The following is an 18,992-nucleotide window of genomic DNA, read 5'->3' on the forward strand; positions in this document are numbered from 1 at the left end:
AAATATACCAACTAGGGAGTTCCCTGGTGGCCTAGTGGTTAGGATTCTGGGCTTTCACTGCCATAGCCTGGGTCTAATCCCTGGTTGGGGAACTGAGATCCTGCAAGACATGGCACAGACAAAAAAAAAAAAAAAAAAACAAGAACAAACCAAAAATATACCAACTAGTTTGCTATGAAAATTGTGCTTCACCTTCTCAAACTATCCACTAAAACCCACTCAGCCATCTTTAAAATCGTGAGGAATAAAAAGTCCTACCATTTCCTTTTCAAAAGGACAACTGAGGGCTTCCCTGGTGGCACAGTGGTTGAGAGTCCGCCTGCCGATGAAGGGGACACGGGTTCGTGCCCGGGTCCGGGAAGATCCCGCATGCCACGGAGCGGCTGGGCCTGTGAGCCATGGCCGCTGAGCCTGCGCGTCCGGAGCCCGTGCTCGGCAACCGGAGAGGCCGCAGCAGTGAGAGGCCCGCGTACCGCAAAAAAAAAGAAAAAAAAAAAAGGACAACTGAAAGAGGGTCGATATGTTAAACAGCAGAAATTGAAGGGGTTTTTAAAGTAAAAGCTTAAATAAAGAAATCTAATATTTAAATGTGAAAAAGGCCCAAAAAGATTACGTCAAATTTTAGGGCCAACGCTAGAACCTATTCAGTGCTTTCCAGTGCAAGCTCATCGTAGAAAATTAGAAAAGTATAAAAAAGAAAATAGGGATTATCAGTAACTCCACAACCAACACCCTCCCACCAGAGATGGCCATTACTATTTAGGTAAATACTGCTATGCAATCCTAATAAATTAAGTAATTCTTTTAAAAAGGGAAGCTAAATACCCCCATTAAGTTTGTTTCTCCTCAACAAACACTCTAAAAAATCTTCAGTGTCTGAATGATTCTGTCAGGATTTGGACAGGGAACAAGATATTTAAAGGAAATACGTATTGATACTATTTTCCACTCACCAGGAAATTCCAAAATTTCACATAGCCTGCATGCAATCCCTATCTATGGCAGGAAGCCTCTCTTTCATCCAAGCAGGTCAAGCGCCCTTGTCCCACGGCTTTCATTTTTGAGCCTTCATATGCCAGGCAGTGTGCTAAGCATTCTACACTTGATTCTCCCAAATACTCTGAGATAAGAACTATTACTGACCCAATTTTGTAAATGAAGAACTGAATAAAGGCAAGTTAATGTGCCCAGAAACATAACTAGTACTAGAGTTCAGGATTCAAAATCAGGACTATCAAACTCCAAGTCCCACACACATACATACTTTTTTTTTTTAACTTTTTTTTTTTTTTGGCTGCATCCTCCTTGCAGCACGCAGGCTTCTCTCTAGTTGCAGCACGCAGGCTCCAGAGCACGTGGGCTCTGTAGTTTGCAGCACGCAGGCTCTGTCGTTGAGGCGCCCAAGCTCAGTAGTTGTGGCACGTGGGCTTAGTTGCCCCACTGCACGTGGGCTCTTAGTTTCATGACCAGGGATCGAACCCGCAACCCCTGCACTGGAAGGCAGACTCTTTACCACTGGACCACCAGGGAAGTCCCCATACATACTTTTGTACTGCCTACCAAACCCTCTAGATTTATTCCTACTTCTATACCTTCACGCAGACTGTCCCAATCCTTTCTTCATGTATTCTAATCCTGTTTGCTCAAGTCCCACTCCTGCCTTTCCTTATCACTCCATCCCCCACAGATGTGACTTGTCCTCTGAACTTGTACAATTAAGGTCTATATTTAATAACCTTGCCCATAATTGTACTCTCTATGCTTATTCTATTTACTGTTGCTTTACGTCATTCATATTTCCAACTAGAATGATTATATCTCCACAGCAGGACTCTATCTTACACTTCCTCTATACTGTACACAAGGCCAAGTTAATGCTGCTAAAAACAGCAGTACTCAAGACACTTGCTACTTGACTGATACTACCTTTCCTCCATTCCAAATTACAGGCTGACATTACACAAAGTTAATTTAAATCAAGTTCAAGACTTCTCTGTTCTAATCTTTAAGTCCTAGAAATAATCATCTTTTTAAACCAGAGAATAGCCGTTGTTCTCTTTCCTGGGTAAAAGATACCACTGACCAAACATTTATGCATATTCTGATAGGATGTTACGAACAGCTGCAACCAGCACAGATCCTGAAAAGGTACAGTTTCATGTTTATAAGTGTGTGTAGGACAACTCTCAGGATATTCAGACAGCTCTTACTCTAATTCAATTTCTTAAACAATATAAGAATAGGAGTTTTTCAGAGAACCTACAATAGTATTTAGACTATCAAATAAGAGAAGCAGGCAAAACTGGCATGGAAATGGTTATTAGGTTAATCAGAGTACCCCATGGTCACTGCCTTAGCCCAGAACGAGAAAATACCCAAAACAGGTGATATCGAACAGATCAAACAACTCATACTAGCAAGATATGCAATTCCTTAAGAACCACAAACTCGAGTCAATAAGATTTACACATTAAAAGCTACATATTTGATAACCCCTAAAGGCAAACTTCCATAGATTTCATTTTACTGTCCCAGTATATGGTCCATTAATAAAGAGAATAAAAAATACAAAAAGGTAATAATAGCAATATGAGCAAATAATTGGGCAGTATTTACTATGTAACAGGCATTATGCTAAATATTTTATATAATTTTAACTCATAATCCTCACAAACCCCAGTGAAACAGAGAAATCACTTACGTTCCTGGTGTAAATTAATCCCTTAAATTTTTGTAAAGTATTCTGGCAATAGGTACTGAAATTTTAAGCATATATATCCTTTCACCAATTTCACATCTTGAAATCTATCCAACAAAAATAAAAGTATTAACATGTAAACATAAATATAAAAAACTTGTTGAAGACTATTTCTAATTGCAAAAATTTAGAAACAACCTGAACATCTGAGGAAAGCATGTTAAAGCCATAATATGGACTACTATGTACTTAAGGAGGTAAATTCATATTTACTGACTCTGAAAGATGTCTAAAATATAAGTGAAAGAAAATAGTTACAAAATATAGTATGATCCTATTTGTTTATATGGGCACACACGCCCCCACGTATATTTGTAGAAGTCTAGAAAAAGTTATGCAAGGATAGACAGCAAACAGCAAATAATTAGAGAGCAAACAATTTTATTTTTGTTCTTGTTGTTAAAGCAAACAAGTATTTTATTAAGTCAGAAAAAGTTTTAATTTAGGAAACCCAATTTAGAACCTGATGACATAAAGTTCCTATAGATTACACCTACCAATTCTATATACAAAGTTGTATTTTAGTTCTTAAATGAGTCTAAGAAACTACTTTGATAACCTCAATTAGACAGGTGAAGTGTTAGCAATCTGAAGCTTTAGTTAACCAATCAACTTTCCTATTCACTGAACCCAAAAGATCCAGTCATCCTGACGCTCTACTTAGATCTACAACGTGTAAAGATATTCACTCCATAGAGAAACACTTTTCTTGCACAAATAAGGTATCAGATATTAATCTGCCAGTTAGCCAGAACCCACCTTACTTTCAGCTTTTGCTCTCAAGGGCAGTTATTAACAGACTATTTCATCTCTTCAAATTCCTAATATACTGTTTTATGAGGAACTAAGTCCATGAAAATGATAAAATAAACTATTCATACACAGAATTATCTTCTTAGGTAACTCATCTCTACCCTATCAATTTTGTACAGTACAGCCCAACTAACTCCTGTAATGTTTGGCAGTCCGTTAACATTTTTATTCCAAAGCTTTAAGGTTGTACTCTTTCTACTGTAATAATCCAACTAAATATAAAAATAGGCTTTCCATCTTATTCCAAAGCCTATGGTCATGAAATATCAACACGACATGCATAATTTAAAACTCCAAAGTTTATCTCTAAGCTGCCCACACTTTTCTCCCATGCTTCCACACCAGTGAAGAGCAACACAAACTCCCACGTGGACCAAATGATTGCAATATCCTCCTAAGCATCATCCGGCTTCTTCTCTTGCCCTTCTCAAATAAATCCGTTCTCCACAAAAAAGCCAATCACATCTTTAAAATATCAATTGGATCACCTCCCACAGCACCTAGATTAAAATCTTTAACATGATTTACAAAGCCCTGCCATAATCTAACCTGTCTTGCCTAACTTCTCTGCAGATTCAATTCACAGCATTTTTTCAAGTGGCTATAATCCTCTCAGTCTGTCAAGTGTGCCTCAGTTCTTCCTCACTTGCTATCCTCCTGCCTGGAACAACTCTTCCTCGCTCCCACCACGAACCTCCATGGTAAAACCCTACTCATCCTCTGCGTTTCATCTTAAATGACACTTCTTTAAGAAGCACCTTCCATCACCACCCCATATCCAATTTAAATTAGGTCCCCGTCATTGTTTTCCGTACTTTCCCATCTAGGCCTTTACCACAGTCAGTAATTACATATTTGTTTAGCATCTGGTTTTCTCCACTAGCCATGTCCATGATGGCAGGATCTTACTTGTTTATTAGAGTACCTTCAGTGCTTAGCACAACAGCTGGCATATTAGAAGCACTCATTATCTGCTAAAATGAAAGGAAGCCTGAATTTGGTGGGAAAGCAAGGGTCTCTTCTATTAAGACTCAACTGGCTCCTCAAAAATGGAATTCAGCATGAGGGAAGGGATGTGGGAACAGATGTATATGTATGACTGATTCACTTTGTTATAAAGCAGAAACTAATAAAAAAAAATACTACTTTCCCCAAATAAAAAAGATCTTTCAAAATAAACAAAAAAAAAAATGGAATTCAAATCCTGTTGCACCCCCAATTTTAAATGAGTTACTTTCACCATACCCAACCCTCCAGAACCTGCATCTCATTCCACTCTCATACTAAAACAAACCTATGTCACACTCCCTGTGTACCTCTGAGATATAAATCCATTCTTCCATAATCACTACTTAAAAAAAAAAATCAACCTTTCTGCCCAACATGTTCTACTTAGCCAAAGACTCCACACAGAAACCTAAGCTAATCGAGATCATAGTTCAAAAACTACTTGAATGTATGGCATCCCTCTAAGTTCCCGGGAAATATAGGAACATGTAAGGAAAATTACTTTTAAGTAAACAGATATTCTTACCACAATTACATGGTGTATCTGGTCACCCATCAAATAGTCTTTGGGACAAACTTAACTGTGATCTGGGAAGATTACATTCTTTTCTGAAACAACTCTTTCAGTTCCAAATAATGAGATTCATGGTAAAACTGTTGTAGTTACTATTTGTCTAAAGGAGAAAAGGGGGCATAAGAGCCTAAAAGAAAGGACAGGAACACTTCATTCCAATATTTGGAATTCTCTTAACTTTGGAACTAAAGTATGTTTAATTCTAGCTGGGAAAAGACCAAAAAGTTACATGCCTAACTCAGTGCTCTAGCCCTCTTAATTTCTTGAGGAAAACTATCTCTACAGATGAAGCAAACTAGGATCCAGAGAGGAAAATAACAAATAGGAAATTAATGCTTAAATACTTAAAAACTTCATTGTACAATACACTTCCCTGGAAATACAAATTAGACCCACTGTTAAAAACTATGAAGATGGGAGGGTTGGGGATTGGGCTGTGACTGCTAATGAGTACAGGGTTTCTCTTGTGGGATGATGAAAATGTTTTAAAATTGTGTTGATGGTTGCACAGTTTTGTGTCTACACTAAAAACAAACTGTACACTTTAAAAGGGTTAACTGTATGGTATGTGAATTATATCTCATTAGTTAAAAACTATAAATAAAATTGAGAAAGGAATATCAAACTGTGGTTTTGGATCTGGGATGCGTTTTGGGGGAAGCACATGGGTTACGTCTAAAATAAGGGATAGAAATTTGATAAGTTTAAGGGGAATGTTGTCAGCCTTCTGGGTAGCAAAGATCAGTCTGTTAGGGAGCAATCGAGTTGGCCAGAAATTGCTGAAGAAGTGTAACAAAAGGTAGGGTGAAAAACGAGCCTTAAAACAGAGGCCCTTAATGAGACACAATGAGAACCTAGCAAATAACAGAAACTTCTTAAAAGATTCTGTCCCAGAGGAGGACAATGGATTGAAAGGTGTCTCTATGTACAAAGACTCTTACCCTATCCAAGGAAAGACCTGGGTGAGTCATGATTTCTTAGCGCTGTGTCTATACTGGCTCCATAACTTACCATAGTTTCTAAAAGTCAAAGTGAGCCCCTGAGTCATTCATTAACAATTGCAGCCAACACCCTGGTTGGAATGTATTACCGTGAAAGCGGAACGCTGTTAGGGATAGGTGCGCAAAGAATGACAGCAGAGAATGACCCAACATTCAGTCCAATATACTGAAGCGACGTGAAAAACCAAAGCGAATGCAAAGGTATCGATTTTATTAAATCCTTTTCTGATATCTTTCCGTGCCAATCCTATCTGGAGATCTCCGGTGCTCCGACTCCCTCTCTTCCGGGCGCCACCCCACCCCCCACTCACGTGGGACTCCGGCCTCTGCACTGTCTTACCGCCTGCCGGCAGACGCCAGACCTGTTCAATTAAACTTTTATTAAGCTCCTGCTGTGTGCAAAGCTCCCAACTCTGAGCTGGGCTGAAGAGACGTCAGTACGCCCTGGGCCTATTATGTGCCCTCTAAAAGAGAATCTCGGTCCATTCCACATCCCGGGCCTGCCTTCCCTCCAGCTCCTACCCACAGCCTCCGCTGGTCCAAGTACCCACTCGGAGACCTCGCTCGGCCGGCGGGCCACAGAAAAAAGGCCTCGCCCCTGGCGCAGACCCACACGGAAGGTCGCGGCCCCTAGTGACCTAAAACACAATGGGGGTCCACTACCCACCGGAGCCTCGGCTCGGAACGGAGGTGACTACCCAGCCCGCGTTCCCCAAGCCGCGAGGGTCACAAACCGGAGCAAGGGCTACCTCCCCACCCCACCCCCACCTCCAGTGCACGCGGCTACCCTGGCCCACACTCACGGCGTGCAGCGGTCGCTGTATTCATTAGCGATCGTTTCGATGCCGCCGGCGCGCGCTACAGCGACGTAGCAGCTCTGGAACCCCAGATCTATGCCCACCACCGACATGGCGCCGGCTACAGCTCAGGCTCGAGCCCGGGTCCGGCCAGCAAGACAAGACACGGACCCCGGCGGGGCTGGCGCGCGTAAAGCGGGCCGCGTGGGACAGGGAACTGGGGCTAGTGGGAGACGTGCGGAGGGCCACGCAAGCGCCTAGGTTCTTGGAAGGAGGGCCGCAGCAGAGGACACTACCCAGGCCGGCTCCGGCTCAGCGGCCGCAGCCTGGGCGCCGGTAGCGGGGGCGGAGAAGATCTCGAAAGGTCTCGTCGCTACGAGAGTAAAGAAGCAGCGCGAGAACTGAGAGAGAATGTTCTCGCGAGACTCCGGCTCATCCGCTTTTCTTCCTGAGGCCCCGCCCCCCAGTTACGTAAAGGTGTACGTCACTCCCAGGCCCAAAGACCTGGGAAGGGGCAGGGCCGCCGAAAGACAGCTGGGAGGTGGAGTTGGCCGTTGAGCCTGTACACTGACCTCGCCGCCACGCTAAGTGCGGCGGCAAAGAGCAGTGGAGCACCTCCCCTTCCAGAAGAAAGTAGGACAGCCGGTTTGAGGCAAAATACTGAGGAAGCGCTTTTGTCCTACTTCCGCTTTTTTCTTTATCTCAAAGGAAGTTCTGGTTGTGGCACCTCCTACGCCACACCTTGTGTTGGGAAATGGGAGCACAAACTAATCTTCAAAGTCCAGAGGCGTCTCTCATCTGCTCTCCTTGGGGTAGGTTGGTGGGTAGAGAAGGCCGCCGTTGGAACGCGGCCTTCGGCAGTCTTAGGTAAGACTGTCGAAGTCAAAGACAGCGCCCTCTGCGGCGGAGGGGAGGACTCCACCCTCAAGCGCACCGCCTTGTTTTTTTTGTTCAGCCTCGTCGCACCGTTTTCTAAACCACTCCTGTCCTTAGGTCAGACTGAGGAGCCTACGGCACTTAAGCCTTTCAATCCCCAACCCATTCTAAGCGCATATCTTGAGCTGGATGCAAGAGACACTGAGGTAGATGACATGCTCCTAGGTACGTTCAGACCAGCCGGTAAGTGGCAGGATGAAATGAAGCTAGCGAATCATCAGAACCCCTCACTTGCATGGGCACCTGGGAGAGCAAGGAGTTGCTGAGAGTTACGGTGGCTTCCAGTTGTGGAGGGGAAGCCAGCTGTCAATCGGGAAGCAACTCTTTGTAATGAGCATTTCTAATAAATCGCTTAAAGATATCTCAGAAGACAAGGAATCTGAATCTCCATGTCTCCAGTAATTTGATGTGATGTCTTATTCTAAGTATTTACTTTGTAAATACTTAAGCATTGTATAAGCTTCAACCCCACAAAACCTGAATCCAGTACAAGAGTAGCTAGACAGGTAAATAGGGTCCCAGTACCTGGTGGCAAGTTTGGTCCACACATAATGGGGGAGCGGAGGGGGAAAGGGCAGAGAAAATTTTTTGTTTAAATTTTTCTAGTCTTGCCATAAAATATGAATTTTATTTCACACCTGCTGCCTAAGAAGGAACCTCAGTCTCCAGGAGTAATGCCCAAAGCCCACATTGGATGCCTTTAAACTTGCTAATCACCACACAGTTCTCACATTTTGGCTAAATCAAACCTGTTTTTGTCTTCAAAAACAAGCACTGAGTGCTCCCTGAGGCTGTAATAGGAGGTGTGAAGCCAGGAAGAAAAAGCCTTTGAAAAAGAGAACAAGGACAAACAGATGCTTGTACACCCATATTCACAGCATTATTCACAATAGCCAAAAGGTGGAAACAGCCCAAATGTCCGCTGATGCATGAATGTGTTTTTAAGATGTGGTATATACCTATGATGGGATATTATGCAGCCTAAAAAGGAACAAAATTCTAACACGATGCAACATGGATGAACCTTGAAAACATCATGCTAAGTCAAAGAAACTAGACACAAAAAAAACAAATATTGACTAATTCCATTTACACAAGGCGCCTAGAATAGGCAAATTCATAGAAACAGAAAATAGAATAGTGGTCACTAGGGGCTGGCTGGTAGGAGGGATTGGAGAGTTACTGTTTAGTGGGTACAGAGTTTCAGTCTGGGATGATGAAAAAGTTCTAGAGTTGGTTAGTGGTGCTGGTTGCACAACAGTGTGAATGTACATAATGCCACTGATTTGTACACTTTAAAATGGTTAAAATGGTAAGTTTCCTTTTGTATATTTTACCACAATTTTAAAAGTAAAGAAAAATAAGAAAAATTATACTTGACCTTCCTTCCTCTGTCTCCTATTTTTCTCCACCTGGGAGGATATCAATAACACCAAAGATGTTACTGGCTTTACCTATGGCAGAGTCCTGTCTCCATCTGTCTACTCTGGGTTATTAAGCACTGGGCAAACAAGCCAGTCTGTAAACAGATAGGGTAGGGGGTCCACGGAGAAAGAGAACCAGGCATGGCTTTCTTGATGTAAGAAAAGCCATATTTGGCCGAAGCCATTTTTTGATCTAAGCCTGGCCACAATGCTTGCCGTTGAACAGGTCTCAGTAATTAATGATCGTAAGGGAAGTGAGGGAATGCAGGAACAAAGGAAAAGCAGTCAAGAAACAGTAGTTCAGCAATAAAACAGAGTCCTAGTTCCTCCTCAAGGGATGTACATAATATGTTACACATCTTCAAGTTCTACAGGAGCTAAGGCCCCCACCCAGGTGGAGGATGGAATGATGTTGATCTTTTCTGACCCTTGAGGCTTTAATCACCTAAAGCTTTGTCCCAGTTCAATGTTAAAAATCTCCTCAGCTCAAGCTCCTTCATGAATATGCATTTACCACACAAGGCCTTTCATGGATATGCACGTAACTCTTGGCTTAAAACTTCCCCAGTTTTGCTGTTCAGGGAGACACTGCTTTGGGAAAGATCCCCGGTGTTCTCCTTTCTAACTGCAAGTAATAAATCCTTCCTTTTCCCGATCTTTAGCTTGGTTGTGTCTTTTGGCTCAACACCCAACAAGAGGGGAACCCAGCTTTTGGGTAACAAACCTGACCTAGGCTGAAGTGCCTAAACTACCTAAAAGATCACTATGTCTGGGTTGTGGACTCTGTCTCTACCTTCCATCTTGTGGGAGGCCTCCCCAGCCTTTAGCTAAACTGGCAAAAAACATCCCTATCTTTTTGTGTTCCAACTTCATACCTACCTGCCTTATTTGCCTTGGCACTGCTTTCAGTTTAAAATACCATTGGTTCTATCAATCTTTTGAACAATTTGTCCTTCTCAAAATGAAGTATAACATCAGTCACAGAGAGCACTCTTCCAGCTAAAAATAGTGTCCTTGATCATCAAACTTATAGCTCAAGAGGCTATTCTGGGATATTTAAATAAATGAAGTCAGAAAAGGTTATTTAAGAATTCCAAAGAATCTAAAGGAACAAGTTTCCAAGAATCGATTGTGAAGCAGTAAAGTTGCCAGAATATTTAATGTTAAAGGCACCATGGGTGTAGCACAAGTTCTTTTCATTTAGCAGAGCATCTTGTGTATTTTAGAAGGAAGTTGTTAAATGCCTTTCTCTGATACAATGATTAAATTTAGTTCTAAGCAATTAGCAAAGTTTTTGTTTGTTGGTTTTCAGTATACAGTGTTCATAGCCTGCCTACCACGAGACAAAAGTTTCTCAGTCAGTTGGGAATTCATAATCTCCCCTGCCAGGTGTCCAGTGGAATCCTGTTCTATACTCTGGAGCAGGTTCTGGAATCATTTGCTTCACAAGTAAGCTACAAACTCAGATAATGGTGTGTTCTGGCTTCCCTGATATCACAGTGAGTGGACCAATGCCCTTAGCTGAACCAGCGCTCCTTTCTTAAACTCTAAAACTCTAACAACTCAATAATAATGGTAATTACTTCATCTCTAGCTCCTACAGTATGTGCCAGACATTGTGCTGAGTGATTTGGATATCATAATCCATTTAATCCTCACAGCAAACCCGTTAAGTGGGTGTTATTTTCCAATTTTGAAGATGAAAAAACAGACCTGATGAGGTTAAAGAGCTTGTCCAAGGTTATATAACTTTTAAAACTCCGATTTCACAGTGGCCTCCTACAACTACACCACTGCTTTCTTTAAGCTCATGTTCCTTGTAAAGGCTCCGTAGAGTAAATATGGGAAACAAAAGAATAAGAGAAATTAATTCAACTAGTCATTCACTGTAGACCTTTTGGAATACTTTCCCTACTTTCAGTGTTTTTGTTATGTATATATAATGGTTGAATTTGGTTGTGCCTTTTTTATTAGGTTAAACCAGCCTTTCCCAAACTGTGTTCTATGAGATATGAATAGGTTAATAATGTCATTTTAAAGACTCTGAGAAGTCTAAAGAAAACCTGTTTAAACGTTGTTTAATTATAAGTACAAGTATAACAAGCATAAATATAAGGAGTTGTAGGGCACAATTTAGTCTCCTGGTTTTTTCCCTCAAGCATTTTTCTAATCTTAACACTCTTCTGATATAGAAACTACCATTACAGTTCACTCCTAACTCCAAATTCGCTGAAATCCTAGTGTCCTTCCTCACACTATTATACCGTCTGCTTACATAGTAGCACTATGATCTCATTCTGAGGTCCTTTCCCAAAGCCTCACTCTTTTGCCTTTATTAGGGCTGATTACACTTATACATACGTCCTGCAGTATCATCAGTATCCCAAACCTTTCCCTCTTTATAATCTTAAAATGCTGGGTGAACTTTGCAAAGATTTCTCCAGGCCACACAGACTGATACCATCAGGAAATTTTAACCCCTTCATCTAGCTCTTTTGATCACTGATAATTTTCCTGACCTGATTCATAGCCTCCTTACCTATAAGCTCCACCCTCTCCTCAACCAGCCCCAGACTCAGCCTTCTTCCACCTCTATAGCAGCTGACATTCCAACTCCACCCCCAAAGTCCAGTCTCTTGGTCTGGTCTGCTGAGACCAGAAACGTGACTCTCACCTGCTCAGACTCTCACCCGCTCAGCCAGGTTTTGCTCTGGCTTGTCCTGTTCCTGAGTACAGAGGGACCCCCCCCCCGCCCCGACCAGGGAGCTATCCTGCCATCTCATGTCTGCAAATTACAAAACTCTTTTACCATCTTTTGTTTAAAGTGTCAAATTCATCAGGACTCAGTGTATCCTGTGCTGGTTTCCCTTCAGCTAAATAGAGCTTCTTTGTCTCAGGACAGAATGCTCTTTGCTTCTTGCTCTAAGACTCAAGGACAATGATTTTAAAAGGCCCTGTGGCCTCCGATAATAATTCACTTTTCAGGTTTCCTGATTAAAGAGGAATCTGGAGTATGAATATGTGTAATTTGATAAAGAATCAGTGTTACTATGAACAGTGTTACTATGAAAAATTTCATGTGGCATTCTGCCCAGGCATGGCTTCACAACCACAGGAGGACCATTTATTTTCTTGTGGACATGTAGTTAATGTTCAAATGCAAAGTGAGTTCAAAATCTAAATATATCACAGATGATTACAGTTTGACACTTGAACGCCAGCAGTGCAAGCTCTAACTCAGAGGAGAGTGACTAACATGTTTTCCTGGCAGTGGCACAGGAATCCATCCCCATGGCCAAAGGCAGCAGCAACAGCTACAGCAGGCTGAAACAACAGAGGGGATGACTTGAGCTCACTGGAAGCATCAGAGTTTCTCTTCCAGACAAGACAAAGACAAGCCTGAAAAAGGTAGCCGGAAGAAACTTCCACTATGGAGATACTGTGAAACAAAAGGCATGATAAGGACTTTATGTATTCTTGAAATGCTTTGAAAGAATAGGTACTCAGCAAAGAGTAGAAATGAGGTTCATAAGTCATTCTTCAGAAATGGATGACTGGCCCTTTAAGAATACTATTTAGTCTATTAAATATGGCTATATTTTGTGCCATTTCCACTGAAGGCAAAAGTTATTTTTGAAAAGAGCAATAAAAAGATCCCAGCTGACTATCCTTACTTGATTCAGTAGTTTGTGCCAGTGAACAGAGCTTGGGATATCTTTTTTTATTCCGGTAGACTAGCACTTGTTATGAGAAGTCAGGAAGACGTCGTATATTTGTCTTTGGCATGTCATCTTACCCCTAAATGAGATGAGATCCAGGGCCCCAAGAAGGCCCCATCACACTAAAAGATCTCTTCCAGTCATTTAGAATGTCAGTGGAGTGACGAAAATGCCTCCATTAGGGCTTCTCTCTTATGTTCTTTCTTAGGGCTTCTTCTCTAAAAGTAAAATCCCCTTCTAAAGCAGAGAGGACACAGTGACAATCTGGCATCTCCATGTAAACGAACAGAAAGTAAAACTATGTGATTGAGAGGAAGTTCATGAATGAGCTCCTCACCCCACCCCCTGCCCCCCACCTCTCAATCACACACACATAGCACTCAGCCTTTACTTTCAGATCCCTTAAGTGGGTGCCTTTCTCTAGAATTTTCAGAGGAATTTCCTAAAGCACTGAAATACTTGAGAGTTGTTGTTGCTTGTGAAGCAAGGCTGGGCACTTGCCCTGCCTCTGTGAGAAGTAGCTCTCTTTGACTAAAGGCGTGGTTGCTGGTAGCAGGGACATTCTGTTCCCTCTATAAGAGGAAACACAGTGTAATGAAGCAGTAATAATTACAGCTGTGATACTGGTACCAGAAAAGACAAGGACAAACAGAAATAAAATTCCAGAAACATATCCAAGTATGAGAATCCAGTATATGATACTTGGCATTTCACACTAGTGAGGGAGAGGTGGTATTGGGACATTAGCTAACCATTTGGGAAAAAAATTTTAGATCCCTACCTCAAACCGTATGCAAGAATATATTCCTGATAAGTCAGATACTTAAAGGTTTACAAATTAAGTTTCAAAAATAAAAATATATAATTACCAGAAAATAAAGGTGAATATATACATTATATATATTTATGCAAGCACACACACACATAATGATCTTTTGTAAGGACAACAACAAAAGACAAAAACAGTAAAAGCAAAGATAGAAAAATGAATGCAGAAAAGACCATAAACAAAATGAAAAGCAATAAATACAAAGTTCAAAAAGATTACCGCCAGACTCTGTAAAATTAGCTGTTAACTTGTAGAAGATTGATATCACAAATGGTATTTGTTTGGGAGAGATGCAAATGATTTCTATCTGGTAGAAAAGATACTCCCAAAGATTATGCTTTTATTGCCCTGTAGAACAATAACAGGTTTTGTATTTAACTTAGCAATCTAATTTCAGCATTCTTTCTTTCACTTCAGGATCTTGAGTTCTCCATTGAATCAGCTTTACTCTCCTGCTGGTCTCCTCACTGAGGTAAGTAAATCACTGACATAGCCTCACTATATATATTTGTATGTTTTAACTTTTTAAAAATTATATACTTTGTCCTGAAAAAGTTAAACATAGAATTACCATATGATCCAGCAATTCCATTCTTAGGTATAAACCTAAAAGAATTGTAAACAAAGACTCAAATAGATACACATACACCAATGTTTACAGCAGCATTATTCACAATAGCCAAAGTGTGGAAACAAGCTAAGTGTGCACTAACAGATGAATGGATAAACAAAATGTGGTATACACATGCAATGGAATATTATTCAGCCATTAAAAAAGGATGAAATTCTGATATATGGTACAATATGAATAAATCTTGAGAGCATTATCCTAATTGAAATAAGCCAGGCACAAAAGGACAAATGTATGATTCCTCATTTATGAGGTACCTAGAATAAGCAAATTCATAGAACATAGAATGGAGGTTACCATAGGCTGTGGGAAAGGGTGAATCAGAGTTATTTTTAATGGGTACACAGTTTTGGGTTTTTTTTGGGGGGGGGTAGGGTTTTTCTGTTGTTTTTGTTTGTTTATTTTTGGCCACGCCAGTGAGGCTTGCTTGATCTTTTTTTTTTTAATGAATTATTTATTGATTTATTTATTTTTGGCTGTGTTGGGTCTTCATTGCTGCGCGGGGGCTTTCTCTAGTTGTGGTGAGCAGGGGCTACTCTTCCTCGTGGTGCACAGGCTTCTCATTGCGGTGGCTTCTCTTGTTGCAAGCACGGGCTCTAGGCACGTGGGCTTCAGTAGTTGTAGCATGTGGGCTCAGCAGTTGTGGCTCATGGGCTCTAGAGCACAGACACTAGAGCACAGGCTTAGTTGCTCCACAGCATATGGGATTTTCCCAGACCAGGGCTCGGACCCATGTCCCCCGCATTGGCAGGTGGATTCTTAAGCACTGTGCCACCAGGGAAGTCCCAGCTTGCTGGATCTTAATTCCCTGATCAGGGATTGAACCTGCGCCCTCGGCAGTGAAAGCACCGAGTCCTAACCACTGGACTGCCAGGGAATTCCCAGGTACACAGTTTCTATTAGGGATGATAAAAAATGTTCTGGAAATGGATAGTGGTAATGATTGCCTGACATTGTGAATATACTTAATGCCATTCAATTGTACACTTAAAAATGGTTAAAATGATGAATTTTATGTTTTGTATACTTTCCCACAATAAAAAATTTATTCTTTGACAACAACTTGGGAAGAAATATCCTTAAGATATGTGACATCAGGGACTTCCCTGGCGGTCCAGTGGGTAAGACTCTGCGCTCCCAATGCAGGGGGCCCAGGTTCAATCCCTGGTTGGGGAACTAGATCCCACATGCATGCTGCAACTAAGAATCCCGCATGCTGCAACTATGAGCCTGCATGCCACAACTGAAAGATCCCGTGTGCCGCAACTAAGATTCAGTGCAGTCAAAATAAATATTTTTTTTTAAAAAAGGTATGTGACATCAAATATTCTTTATATATGCATACTTGTCATAAGTCAATCATAAAAAATGGACCAAAGATTAGAAGACAAAGTTCACTAAATAATAAGAAGTAAGGTCCCACAAGCCACATGGTGCAGCCAAAAAAATAAAATAAAATAATAAAATTGTTTAAAAGAAAGAATAAGTACAAATGACAAATAAACATAAAATGTTCAACTTCACCTGGGATTTTTTAAAATGTTAATTAAAACAACAGTGAAATTCTATTCTTTATAGCATATTGGAAAAACAATATTATATGATATAAAACAAACTGCAATATACACCTTACTGGCAAAGGTATCAGGGAAAATATGATCTGGTTCTGTAGTTCTAGAGAGCATTTGGGGAAAAGTGTGCATACTCTGCGACAAGAGTTCTACTTCAAGGAATATATCCTTACAAAATGATGGGCAAGCATGCTTCCCCTGTGTATACAAGAGAGGGAATACAGTAGACTACTTAACCCTACAGCCTGGGCTTGAATACCAGTTCCAAGTGGCTTATAGTCTACAAGCCTCAGTTTCCTCACCTACAAAATGAGGGAAATATTAGGACCTACCTCATAGGATTGATGTGACACATAAATAAGACAGTTATTATAAAATGTACATTACCTGACACAGAGCAAATGCTCAAGAAATATTAGAGGTGGTCCTTACTGTTGTTGCTCTAATAGGATATTGTGTGAGACTTTTCCCAGTTGTTCCAGAATTGTTGATTAGGGCCCACAGGTGAGAACAAAGAAGTGAAAACTAACCTACACCCTTAAGAAAATTGCCAGTAATTGGAGCCAGGCAACTCCCCAAGAGACTAGGCAGAAACAGACTAGACATTACCAGCCTCCTCCCTACTCCAGCCACCCCACCCTTCCAGGTCTCTGTAGAAGTGAGGAGTGGTGAAGGGCACTTGGTGATTTGCTTTGTGGGGAGTGCAGAATTACTTCATGATGAGAAGGGATTTTCTCTTCCCAGTAGGAGAGGGGCAGAAGGTGCTATCTCTCCAGGGAAAACAAATGAGAAGGGAGGCTCTTGTAAAGACTGGAGAGAGGTACATAGGGAAGGGAGACCTCCATTCCATGCCTTAGTTGGCCATTTGCTGAGGCAGCATGCTAGCCAGTTTCCCGCTTTGAACAAAGGAGGGGCAAATATGAACAAAAGAAAAGAAAACTGAAGACAGCAAGCTATATGAAGGGACCAAGAGAGGAAAGTAATATGGTGTGACAAGGAAATAAGTATTCCCCCTGGATCTACTGCACATTAGAAGAGGTGGCTGAACTTGGACTGTTTCACCAGATCCTACCCAAGAAGCTGCTGGCTGGGAGAGACCCTTGCAACAGGAGGCAGCAATTGCGAAGGAATTGTCAAGCTGGAGCTGGGATCCCCTCATCAGGGAACTATGGAGTAGGAGGCCCAGAGGGCCCCTCCAAGGACATCTATCCTGGACATGTGCCACACAGTGGGTATTAGCACAGAGACCCATCAGCATAGACTAGAGAAACAGGGACAGTCAACAGAGAACCTTACAGACACACTCAAGCAAGTATAAAGCCTTTTGATTCCAGATTTCTATTATTTGAAGCTAAAGGTATCTTAATATACTTCTTTCTCTGTAGACCCAATTTCTCTCTCTTCATGTACTGGCTGCCTGTCAGCTCCGAATGTACATGTTTCAAGTCCAGCCCTATGCAGAGATGAAAACTGAAGACCTTCAGTTCTATTATAAAATTCCCAGGTAAGAGACCCTAATTGGTCCAGCTTGGATCAGTCAAGCTGGTTCAGTCAGGTATACCTGGGAATACAGGGTCACTAATCCCAGTCTCAGAAGACTGTCATCATGAGCTGGAAAGGCACCCCACAAGATGTCTCACAGTGTTGATGCAGTGGAAGAAGATGTTCTCCCAGAATCCTAGAGCACTGAGGAATCCAGATAGTCCTGGGTGGGCTTTGAAATAAACATTATATATATAGGGGAGGGCATTTACTATACTTCACTTTCCAGAGAGCTTCACAAGGTAATGTGTAGGGAATGTGGGAGTTTGGGAGGGCAGAGGGAACTGGATCTGAGAGGAAATGAGAGAGGTCATTGATTGCCACAGAGAGAGAGATTGGTCATGTCATCTACAATGTGACCACCCTTTACAGCAGCCCATAAATCTTCAGTAAAATCATGAGCCGCTTGGTGTGATGGGATTTCTGGTGGGCACATGAAAGGGGAATGCAACTTCATATCCAGGTGTGGCCTGGGGCAGGAAACTAAGAGGAATTAAACCACTAAGAGTAGAGTAGTCTTTGAATTACCCCAGACCCTGGATATCGAAGCCAGGTTTACCCAATTCTCTAAGTGCACTGAAGCCTCTAGGTGACAACTGGGTTACGATTTTAATGGCAGGGAAAAAGAAGGAAACCACAAAAGATTTCACCAATAGCAGCCTGATTAAATAACCTGTTATTAAATTAAATCTAGCGAACTATCAATACAAGTTATAATCCTGATCCTTCACAGGATGGGGCTTCTGTGCTTTATCTGCAGTTGGCCTGGTGAAATGGAGCAGTGAGGAATTTCAAAACTCTTAGATGTTCTTTAGACTCTAAGACTTCTAGTCTATATTTGCTTCTTTGGAATCAAATTTCCCTGGAACTTTATTTCAATGGGCTATTTTCTTACCATACTGATTCATATACCTTCAAGCTCTTAGATGGTGGGAGCAGGGATTTCTGTGACCTCTAGCCCACATTAAGGCAAATTTGGCTTTGAGGGAGAATGGGAGAAATGGCAAGTACTTTGAAAAAAGTTGTCGAAAACAGAATGAAGGGACTTCCCTGGTGGCGCAGTGGTTAAGAATCTGCCTGCCAATGCAGAGGACATGGGTTCGATCCCTGGTGCAGGAATGATCCCATATGCCACGGAGCAACTAACCCCAAACGCCACAATTACTGAAGCCCGCGAGCCACAACTACTGAAGCCTGCGTGACTAGAGCCCGTGCTCCGCAACAAGAGAAGCCACCGCAATGAGAAGCCCACGCACCGCAACAAAGAGCAGCCCCCACTCGCTGCAACTAGAGGATGCCCTCGCGCAGCAACGAAGACCCAACGCAGCCAAAAATAAAATAATTTTTTTAAAAAAGAAGAAAATCAGAGATATAATTTAAAAACAACCC

General features: G+C 41.7%; 1 protein-coding gene across 1 annotated transcript in view; it reads right to left on the minus strand.

The window, feature by feature from the left end:
* HSPA4 (heat shock protein family A (Hsp70) member 4) overlaps positions 1-7,330 on the minus strand; it is a 43,700-nt gene extending 36,370 nt beyond the window's left edge. Inside the window, exon 1 of the mRNA XM_082624024.1 lies at positions 6,958-7,330. Within this exon, the coding sequence (XP_082480150.1) occupies positions 6,958-7,064 (107 nt within the window). The 5' untranslated portion in view covers positions 7,065-7,330. The remainder of the gene's footprint in view (positions 1-6,957) is intronic.
* Between the last annotated feature and the right edge of the window lie 11,662 nt (positions 7,331-18,992).

This window comes from Mesoplodon mirus, assembly GCF_964341445.2.
Source record: "Mesoplodon mirus genome assembly, chromosome: 5".
Lineage (NCBI taxonomy): Eukaryota > Metazoa > Chordata > Mammalia > Artiodactyla > Ziphiidae > Mesoplodon > Mesoplodon mirus.